This window comes from Euprymna scolopes, chromosome 38 (assembly GCF_053919585.1).
Source record: "Euprymna scolopes isolate OS-2025 chromosome 38, ASM5391958v1, whole genome shotgun sequence".
In the NCBI taxonomy this organism is placed as follows: domain Eukaryota; kingdom Metazoa; phylum Mollusca; class Cephalopoda; order Sepiida; family Sepiolidae; genus Euprymna; species Euprymna scolopes.
Genome location: NC_136519.1, coordinates 29,654,651 through 29,666,692, shown reverse-complemented (window position 1 = coordinate 29,666,692; position 12,042 = coordinate 29,654,651). Strand labels below are relative to the sequence as shown.

At 32.3% G+C, this 12,042-nt stretch overlaps 1 protein-coding gene across 1 annotated transcript in view; it reads right to left on the bottom strand.

The window, feature by feature from the left end:
• The window catches only part of LOC145263109 (uncharacterized), a 56,799-nt gene that overhangs the window by 5,964 nt on the left and 38,793 nt on the right, over positions 1-12,042 (bottom strand). Inside the window, exon 5 of the mRNA XM_080120049.1 lies at positions 1,697-1,780. Within this exon, the coding sequence (XP_079976175.1) occupies positions 1,697-1,780 (84 nt within the window). The remainder of the gene's footprint in view (positions 1-1,696; positions 1,781-12,042) is intronic.

Genomic DNA, 12,042 nt, shown 5'->3' with positions numbered 1-12,042 from the left:
ATATATAATTTAAAGGAGATTAGAACAATAGTCTAAAGAGCTGAGTGTATTTTAATGTAACAGTGAAATTACTAGTTTAATTAAAATACAGGAAATAGAAAGTGCTCGTTGTAATTTAGATATATAATAAGCTCGATAGTTAAATTTCCTAGAGCTAATTCAATATTAAGTAATGTGATTGATAATTTAAAATTTAAAAATCAAATTTTAATTAAATTAAAAATCCGTTTCATAAGAAGGAACAACAACAACAAAATCAATTATCTGATTTTGTTGTTGTTCCTTCTTATGAAACGGATTTTTAATTTAATTAAAATTTGATTTTTAAATTTTAAATTATCAATCACATTACTTAATATATATATATATATATATATATAAAACATTGTTTATTTGTATATATCCATGAAATAGTAACTGGATTGTGAAGTATTTTAAACTAGAGAGCTATGAATTTAACAGCCGGTTTCTTTCTTTTTTTTTTTATGTCTGCAATAGCCTGATGACTTGTTTTCTATTTAATAATTTAAGTTAAGGTTTTTTGCCCTTCTGTTATACAGTTGAATTTCATTTTTGTCATTGTAAGTCAGCTTATGCAAGTGCCAAGTTTGTGATATGTTGAACTTAGTATCACTAAGAATTTAAACTGAATTTTTATTCAATTTTATTATATACTAGCAGTCCACCAGGCGTTGCTCGGCCGTAAACTACATATAATATTATAAGTATGGCATAGTTTGCTTGAAGCATTGTTAGAGAAAAGGTATTTTTAGACAGCTAGAACAATGCAGGAATGTACAGTCGTCGAGTGAAGAATAAATAATTCAATAAATAAATAATTCAATAAATAAAAAAGAAAAAATTATTTATTATTCATATATTTATCTTCACACAATGACTGTACATTCCTGCATTCCTCTAGACTTCTAAAAATACCACATATTATATTCATGCAGAAACTGCAAGGTAATTCCATCTCAAATCATCCAGAAAAAAAAAAAAAAAAAAAAAAAAAAAAAAAAAAAAAACACATGTTTGACACCCTTACCTCTCAGACTTTTTCCAAACTTTCACCATATGTTGGTATCATAAAAACTAGGGAATCCTGAAAATTTGAGCTTTTAACTCTAAGCGGTTCCGGAAATATCGCAATTTTGGTATTTTACGTATATCGCGCCGAGGTGCAAATTTGCAAAATTATGAAATTACGTTTTTGGGCATAAATCAATTTCTAGACTAGTTAGAACCTTGAAAATTTGCATGGACAAGGTTTTCCATGTGAGGAATCCAAAAATCATGTTTAAAACCTCTGAAAATGAACTGTTTCTGAGTTATTGAACTTTTAAGCTCAGATTTGGGTATTGGTCTATGGCGACTCCAAAAAAATGTGGCACTATTGGAAATTGAATTTTTTTTGTTCCTAGACATTCTTGATAGTCTGAACTTAAATTCCTCCAAAAAAATGTGCTTGGTTCTTTCCTCGTTAGCTCACAATCGAACCTCAAAGATTGGCAGTTTTACGGGCCTCACTTCCAGACAGAGCAGTGTACACACCTGTTCTCACTTTTATAGATATATATATATTTTTTTTTTATATAAAATACACAAAGTCTTAGACTGTGTATATTATGTATCTGGCTAGTAGATTATGGGGATGAGGGTAGAGAGGACCTCCTCAAAAACCATCAGTGCTTACCTTTGCTTCAAAGGAATTATCTTTCAGACGAGGATCAATTCTAACATTCTCTGATATAACTCTTCGGAAAGGAGTGCCCCTCTGCTGAAATTTGAAAGTAAATAAAATAAATAATTAAAATGGAAAGATTGAAAAATGTTTATCAGTCAATTGCAGTGAATTGTCAATTGTCAAGTGAATGCAGTAAGTTCATAAAAAAATTATGCTGTTGCAAAGATACAGAAAAATTGGCACTTCTACACTATTGGGACGAAATTTTGAAAATCGTAATACTAAATTTCACACACAAAAAAAACAAAAAACAATGGCATCTATGTATTCCTTGTATTTCAAAATGATTATATCCAAAAATTCTGAAAAATCGATAAGGTAGAAAATTATTTATTAGAGAAAATAAAAAAATAGAATTTGATGAAAACGATAAGACAAAGGAGAGGTAATTTTCCATTTTGATTTAAACAAGATGGCAGCAATTTTTCACCTGCTACAAGGATTAAAGTTAAAAAAAAAAAATAAAAAAATTAAGTAATATTCAGGTAATTTTGACTGCATAATTTGGAAGCTACCATTGTAACTGATTAGAATTAAAAAAAAAAAAAAAAAAAAAACAAAAAAAAAAACAGTTGAAATCATTGTTTTTTTTATCTGAAAACAACTTTATCAACTACAAAATTTCGTCCCAATAAAGTAGAAGTGCCGAAAAATCTATATGGCGTACATACTTGTCACGGAATACAAAGATCATTTCAAATTACATAAATGGATAAAGTACTTTTTTTTTCGTTCTTTTAATGATTTTAAGTCAGTGATTAACAAGAGTGAACACGAAAACATTTCAATTGAGTTATCTCCCTTTGTTTATTCAAGATAGTGAGACATTTCATCCTCTTAAAGTATTTGATCAAGTTACGTGATTTTTAGATGATCTTTATTTTCTGTAATTTTGTTTTTTCTATACAGGATGGAACGATAAATTTGTCGCCCTAAAGAAAACAACACTACAACTTTACTTTAAAATTTTTATTGAAAAAAAAATCAATTCAAGTAACTTGATTATGTAGTAAAGTGGATATCTATTCAATGTAGCCGCCTTCAGCTTCAATCACCGCCTCAATACATGTCCGTAACTGGGAGCATGCCTCTTCCACAAGCGCTGGTGAGAGCTCAACAGATGGCGGCGATCAGGCTGGCTTTGGTGTAGTGGGAGGTTATGTTGGTGATGTTCTCGACATATGACCAAATGAAGTAGTCCAGCAGGTTCAGATTGGGGGAGGAGGAGGGGCAGAGAGAGAAGGGTACAAAGTTGTAGCACTCCTTCTGAAGCCGAACCTGGGTCTCTTTGGACTTATGGGTCGGCACTCAGTACTGCTGCGACACCAAGGGTTTGCCAGTGGCCACCTGATTGCACCAGGCGATCACCACACTTCAGTACATCCAGGTACACTTTGGTGTTGACTTAAGCAGACTTCGAAGATGTAAGATGGCATGATGTGGCCCTTACTTGAAACCACAACAAAGACCATAACGGTGTCCGGAAATGTTGTTTTCATCACCCTGGGCATGTCCCTGTTATTCGTGGCAATCCAGCGATGTATTTTGAGGGTGCTGGCAATGGCCTTGTTATAATTGTGATGGGTAGAAAGCATGAGTTTTTACAACAGCGCATCTGATATCGCTCGTTGAACATTGTGCCACTTTTAGACATGATAGAAGGCTCCTATCGCTCTTGGGATTTGTACACAACTGGTCAACTAGTAGATAGTCTGCAATTAAAAAAAAAAAAAAGTAAACTGGGTTTCAGCAAATGGAAATGGAATCATGTCGTCTTTTCTATTGCGACAAATTTTATAGTTCCACCCTGTATATGAACAATTCATTTGGAATAATGATACCAGAGTCGGACAAACCCATTTTTTCATTTCTTCGTTCCACAACATTATTGGCAAGAACATATTTATGTTAATTTCTTTTTGAAAACACTTTGTTCAATGAAGGAAATATTTAGAATAGATAATCCACTAAAGGGAGATAAAAAAAAAATTCTTAAAGAGTAATTTCCCTTGGGAGCTTCTAAAACTTTTGGTGAATCCTTACATATTAAAATATTGGAAGTTTTAGAAGCTTTTTATCTATGGTTTAAATAAATATAGAAAAATCTTTGATGTACTTATCCGTCACGGGGAGGGGGGGAGAGGAGGAGGAGGAGGAGGGGGGGGAGAGGAGGAGGAGGAGAAGAAGAAGAAAGAGTCATATTCCAAAAATCATGTAAATTGATCAAATATATTTTTCGTTTTTAAACGGTTTTAAGCGATCAGTGTAAAATTCTTATTACACACGAATTTAAATTATTGCAGAGTTATCTGCCCTTTTTGCTTCCTCATAAAATTTAATTCTCCTAAAAAGAAAACTACTTAATCATACATGATTTTTATGATCATCTTCGATCAATGAGGAGTATGTACGGCAAAGATTTTTCTGTATTTGTTTAATTAGGTTGCATTCTTGATTGCATCATAATTTTTTTTTTTTTTTTTTTTTTTTTATTGAAGTAAAAAAAATAGGGAACACAAACAAGCGTTAGTTATACCCCACCCACAGAATCGGAGTCATTTCTGCAGCAGGTTGTTTTTATATAGTACATACTTTGATCTTGAGTGCTTGGCAAGATCTGTGGTTCATTTGACAGCCCCCTTCCACAAATGGTGTGGTGTTATATATTGGGACCGGCAAGTAGCAATTAAGTTAACTAGTGTGAACTTTGGCAATGGTCACAGTAATACATGTCCGGATAACCTGGTGGCAAAAAGAAATAAACCCAGCTGCAGGTGGTGTGATTGAAGCAGGGTCAAGTGTTAGCTCCTTAGACAAAACGCACTAGAAATGCGGGTTTGAATGATATAAATATAATAGACGTCGCCATGTATTTAGATGAGAGAGCGAAGATTTTATTTAATCTCAGTCTCTCGTTGGGAGCAATGTAGAGGAGACGCAGCCAACGATGTAGAGATAATGTGAGGAAATGTTACTTCGAGCCTGCATCTCTAAATTCCCACTCTAGACTTAAAAAAACTGAACAGATAAACAAATGCTTACATAGTCTCTCCACCCTGAGCAAACTTTAAATAAAACCTTGAAAACTCAGCAGCTCTCCATTCACACACTAGACAAGATGACGGCTTTTCACAAATGACGATGAAAAGTGACTATGAAAGACCAGCATATATAAACACTCATGTAACGTATGTGTAGAAGTTTTCTTGATTGCTCATGGGTGAGAATGAACCCATGCAAGCACACATTTAGAAAACAAATGTGAAATTTGATTGCTCACTAGTAAAAAAAAAAAAAAAAAAAAAAAAAAAAAAAAAAATGCATGTTCAAAAAATATGTGCTTACAAAAACAACCATGTGAGAAGTTTGCAGGACTTTTTTTTTTTTCATTAAGACGTTTATATTCCTTGTTATCACAATATAATCATTATGCCTTTTAAAAATCGTTTTTATTTATATCTATGTTGAAGGACTTTTTTTTTTATTATTTAATTTGAAAACATTACGATTTAGGTTTAATTATTTCGAAAGGAAAAACGAAAAAGACTTGTTTAAAATATATATTATCATATTTCAATTGTCTACAGTGAATTTAAACATATTTGTTTTATCTTTTTTAATTTGTTTTTTCTATTAGGTTGGTGCAAAAATAATGGCATTTTTTGACATTCAAATGAATGTCAAAAACATTATTTTTGCACCAACCTAATATTTCACATCAAATTCTATTTGAAATTTTTATTAAAATATGGTAATACACCAGTTTTATATTAAAAAAAAAATAATAAAAAAAATAGTCCATAATCTTTTTTACTTAATAAAAATACTTTGCAGAAAATTACTGTCAAATTTTAATTTTTTACTTTTAGGGAGTAATTGTTTTTAAGCAGTGTTTTTCTTCTAAAAAAATAGTTTTAAAATCAGATAACCCACAAAGATTAATACGAGTAAATAAGGAAACTCCTTTAAAAGTTTTTCGTTATTTGTGCATCTATGTTATTGTGCTAAAATAACTTATTTAGAAAGCCATTCTTAATATGGGGAGGAGGCTGTATTGTAACTATTCTGTACTTTCACCTAAAAATTTAATAAACAAAAATTTCATAAAAATTAAATTTAACTCGAAAATACTATTAAAAATAGCATAGTAACATAGATGCACAAGCACTGATTTTTCAAACTCTAAACTCTAAACACTAAACACTCATTTAAAATGGTACAGCTACAGCAAGAATGAATCTCTTTATGGATAAATTCATGTTATCGAAGGAGGAGCTAAAATCTGCTAAAAATGTCTATACTAAACTCTACTATGCCTCTGATTTGGTCTGCTTCTCTCTCTTCAATACATCTAATACAACTTTACAAAGTTTTTCATTATTTCTTATAACTAGCTCTTATTTTTTTACGTATGAAACTGGAAGATAGCCTAATGCAGTTTCCTTCAGTTATAATTAATTTATTTATTCTACTTTTCCGATTAGAATGTTAGTAAAAGCATGACGTTCAGTTTTAACCCGTGGTTCACAAAATTTGCTGGTCCACTTTTTCATTTGGATGAAACAGCACCTCCAACTTCACGACAAGTCATCTAGTTTAGTTAGTTCCTCGAAAACAGTTATCCCCACTTAAAAAATAGTGAGATTTCTAAGTTAATTGCCAAGGAAATAATTAGTATTCGGCAAGCAGTCAATCCACAATTGCCCTTGCTAAGGTAATATTATATAGGACAGAAGTTCAATATATTTTGCTATAAGAGGGCCAAACAGATTGATAGGAAATTTCTTGCAGCAATCAAAGTGAAAAGAATGAAGGAACAGCTAGACAGACTGTTTGATATATTTTCTTGTAGCTGTAAACCTTCTGTCTTGAGAAGTGATGACGTTGCAGTACAGTGCAAGACAGAAAATTGTCAAACAAGGCACATAATCTGCACTTTTCCTAACAAGGAGGTAAAATTAATTCTATAGATTCGCCTGCAATTATGTTCCTTTTTTGTGGAAAATAAAATAATATATTGGTATTTATTATGTAATCTGGGTCTATTATTAGACATGCAAAGTTTCCAATTTTCAGCTTCCACTAGAAGAACTGCCATTTGCAGCAATTTTTAAATTAATTGATGGAACAACAAAAAGCCTAACAACATTTACTGGTCCTTTAGGAGAACTTTGTATCAATAATTATCAAGATTTGCTTCAAGTAGAATTCTAAAAAATTAGTGTCCCTCCCGATCATTATCTGAAAGCAGAAGAAACAAATAATTTAATTCAACTTTTTGAGTATGCTGTTGGCATTTCTTTGGGCCCTTGAATCAAGGAAGATGGCTAACATAAGCCACAAAATTAATGTATTTATGGACTAGAGTTGTCTATCCTCAAGCACTATGATAAATTAAACATTTTAGTCAAATTTATCACCCAAGTGTATGCAGTTAGTTGGTTTGAGATCAAAACCGACAATTTTTTTTTTTAACCAACAGTATATTTTAATAGGATTCAGAGAACAAAACAGTTAACTAAAATCCAAATTACTGTTTTAAAATGTTCAAAATAGTGCTTTTACACTACTTCTGGAAAATATAATATCGATGATAAACTCAGATGAATTGGATGTGAGAGAAGAGGGCATTCAAACGATTTTGTCCATTAGATAAATAAATATTTATCCATTAAATTTTATTAGTTTTCTTAATTTACCCAAACAATAGTTAGTTTTATTCATATTACATCGCAAAGATATAAAAAAAATAAGTGTTTTCAAATAATTGTTTTGTTTTTTTTTGTGTTGCTTTTTCTAGAAATAGTGAACAACTCAAAAAAAAAAAAAAAAAGATTACTGCTATCAATTTTGCAACTACACACTGGTCAAATTTGATTGATTTTTCTCAAAAAAGTTGTATATGGGCAGGAAGTAAGACAGACACATTATTACAAAGACATCATGCCAGCAAATTAGACCTTCATTTTCTTCAAAAGGAAATTGTACAGAACAATTTAGTTCTATTATAAATTTATATTATTGCCTCTAATAAAAAATTAAAATACATGGTCGTGTAACTTGTATCAAGTTGTTATATTGTGTAATACATCTCCACATATCTTTTTGAATTGTGAAATTTAAAAGACTTAGTTTATATTTTGCTAGTTGTGATCCATAATTAAAATTATAATCCATGTATTTATTTTTCTTGCAATGTATTTCATAAAAATATATCAATTTTAATTGAATATTTTATAAAAATAGTGAAATTTCAAAGTCAGTGTTGTGGAAAATGCTATGAAAATAAAGGATTTTTCAGCATTTTTCTACACGATTTTTAAAATTAAATGCTCAATTTTCTGTTTAAGATGGGAATCTAATTTTTGGTATATGTTCGTATCACATCAAATCCCAACTATCATCACCAGTGCCATGTTGATTTTCTGAAAAAAGTTGCAAATCGACCTGCCCTACTGTATGATACCATGCGCTAATTTTTAAAAAATTTGAAATTTGTACATCTTAATTTATAATTCATGGCTTATGGTAAAGAGATACATCAGATTTGACTGCATAATCAGAAAGAGCACATCACTTACCAAGTTTCAGGAGAACAGCTTGAAAAATAAATAAATGGTGGCTAAAATTACCAAATTTCTTGAAATGTTAATTTAGCCCACTTTTTCTAAAGAAAAATGTCCACAGAAAAGCCTAAATTTTGGCACTTAAAATTCTCATAACTTTTGAACTACTGATAGTATTTGCATAATTCAAATGGTTTTAAGCGTCTTTAACACATTTCTTTTCATACAAGTTAAAATAATTATCTAAAAAGAAAAAAAAATCAACTTGTAATGCTACATTAACTGCTTCCTTTGCTGATTTCTCCATCCAAGGCTTTTCTAACTTCACATTCAAACCTAACCCTAAATACTGTCATGGACATTGAACATGTGCATACATTAAGGATACCTTCCCCCGTAGCAGGGACATCTCCAAAGAAAACCTCAAACATCTGTACATGTGCTTTACAGTAGCACTTACAGCACAGCATTTCCCACACTGATGGAGTAGTTATCTTTGAGAGTATTTCTAAGCAAATTCATCATATCCTGTCTGCTCATCTCTCAGCCAACATTCACATCTATGGAAATTTCAATGTTCACAATGATAAATAGCTAGTCCACTCAAACAAAACAGATGACGAAGGAAGGCTTCATCATGATTTCTCTCTTGCTTATCACCGAACACAAATTGTTAACAAATCCACTAAAGTAAACAATGCTGACAAACAATTTGCACGTCTTCTAGTCCTTTTTCTAACATGTCTTTAACTCTACTCATACTTATAGCGGCTATCATCCTGGTCGGATTGAGCCGGCTTCCTCTCGAGCACAAACCGCATCTCAAACGATCACAGTCCAGTTCAGATGATCCTGGGCTAGGTCGTAAGAAATGACTAACCATTTCCGACTAATGCTGAAGACTAACTACTAGGTCGTCTTTAATTGTCGTCCAAGTCTTCAGCTGTCAATCAACATGTTTATGCTATCCAGGCAGAGAGGGAGGGGGAAATTTTTTTTTTTTTTTGTAAATGAGCCTTCCTTCTGTTCGACAAACTGCATATTTAAACCACCAGACACATTGAAGAAGGACGAATGGTTGGGAGCATGGGTTTAGTCTTCGGCAAAGAGTAGAAACTGGAACAAGCAGAATACTACAAAGTTGTTGAAGACTTCTAGTTTGTGTAAATCTGCCACTAGGCCACGTCTCACAGCCATAGAGAAGGATGGTTCTCACCATTGCCTAATAGATGCACTCCTTAGTATCCAAGTGCATCTCCTGTCGGGACTAGAGATTGGTTGAGATGGAAGAATACAGACTGTGCGGCTTCTATTTGCTATCTAATCTCAGCCGTTGGCGTGATAGTAGAAGCAAGATAGACACAGAGATCCACATTATCTAGGTAAACTGTCCAGCGTGAGTAGCTGTCAGCTCGTTCTCGGTTCTGTATTTGATAGGATCTCCTGATCATTTGATTGTCTCAATAAAGATAAAAACAAAGTACAATAAAACCCCAAATATCCCTCACCATCGAACAGTGTATCGATACTCGATGGCTGACCGGGATAGTTTCCAAACGTTCATATCAGAAGTATTCTTATAATCTAGGTTTAAAAAGAATGTCTATAATAGCATCTGGCTTAACTGATTGATGAACCATCGCATTAGTACAGACAGCTACATACCTTCCTAGAAATTCCAACAGAAACTGGTACACTCCTGAAAACATTGCTACTATTGCTCATAAAAACGACTACTTCAATTGCTTTAAACATAATGTTTTGGAACTGAAGTTTCCTTTAAAAATGCCCGCAATGTAATGCAATAGATGATAAAAAGTCATATGCTCGGTCCATCAAGTCCAAAGTAGAAGAACAGAGACTTGTTTCGCATGAATTCTAGCAAATAACGAGGATCTGAACAGATGCAAGTCCTTTATCCCAACTCATCAACAGGCTTGAGGTGATTTTGTCAGCTTCCAAAAAAAAACTTTGCCAATGACTCTCCAACAAACTCAACCCTATGCAATCAGGGCCACCTACCTCCTGAATTTTCTCCAAAGACCGAAAATAATCCGAGCCACATACACATATATGTTCGTTATATTACTATGCTCATCCAGAACCTGCCAGCAAAGCAACTCGGTCTGACAATATTCCAGTCAGTACTCAAAAAGGTTGCAACCGGAACTCGCTATACTGACTAATTTCACATAGGATCAGTGAATCTATTGACGGAGATTTCCTCTCAAGAACAGTAACTCCTGACATGTCAAAGGTATTTGACATGTCAGGAGTTACTGTTCATGGAATCTACGTTTAGGATAAGGCACAGATAAGGAGTGTTGTAGTTTCCATCCTGCAAGATCTACAGCTGATGTACCGACAGTAATTCTGCATAGGATCAGGGTTTTCCTTTCAAGAGCAATAGCTCTTGACATATCAAAGGCATTTAATAAGGTTTGACATAAAGATCTACTTAACAAGATTTCCAGCTATAGAATATCTGGAAATGTCCTCTCAACCACCAATTTTTTTTCTCCAATCGGTTTAAAGTAGTTGTTGATGGGCAGAAGTTGAAAGCTCAAAGTAGCAATGTTGTCATGCCGCAAGGATCCATCTTGGCCCAACTCTTTCCCTTTTCTACGTCACATTTTAAGTTCATTTGTCAATATATACGCAGAGGACACTACCATCTTTGGCAACATTTCAAAGGCCAGAAATGACCAAAATTTCTCTCCTCCGATCTTGAGCACGTGGTGTAATGGGGGCAAAAGGTGATGAATTTGAATGCATCCAAAACCAAGCTCCTATCTTTTCATCATAAAAGCTCTGATCCCCACTAGACCCCAATTTATATGAACACTTCTCATCTCAAATAAACTCCCTACTTTGAAGAGCTCCTTGGTCTGACCTTTACTCTTGGCCTGAAATGAAGAAATGGAAGATCTAAATCAAAATTCCCATTGTAAGGACTTAAAACTAAGCAGGTAAAATAATTGGTTACATTTGCAAACTTTTGTTTTTTTTGTCATTAAGATGTTTATCTAGATATTAATATGATAGCTTGTGTGTCATTTTTTGTCATTAAGATGTTTACATTAATATGATAGCATGTCATTCATTTTGTCATTAAGATGTTTATCTATATATTAATATGATAGCATGTGTCATTTTTTTTTCATTAAGATGTTTATATATTAATATGATAGCCTGTGTCATTCATTTTGTCATTAAGATGTTTATCTATATATTAATATGATAGCCTGTGTCATTCATTTTGTCATTAAGATGTTTATCTATATATTAATATGATAGCATGTGTCATTTTTTTGTTATTAAGATGTTTATCTATATATTAATGATAGCTTGTGTGTCATTTTTTTTGTAATTAAGATGTTTATATATTAATATGATAGCTTGTGTGTCATTCTTTTTGTCATTAAGATGTTCATCTATATATATTACTATGATAGCATGTGTGTCATTTTTTTTGTCATTAAGATGTTTATCTATATATTAATATGATAGCCTGTGTGTCATTTTTTTTTGTCATTAAGATGTTTATCTATATATTAATATGATAGCCCTGTCATTTTTTTTGTCATTAAGATGTTTATCTATATATTAATATGATAGCCCGTGTCATTTTTTTTTTGTCATTAAGACGTTTAGATATTAATATGATAGCGTGTGTATTAATGAGTGTCATTTTTTTTGTAATTAAGAGGTTTATTAATATATTAATAT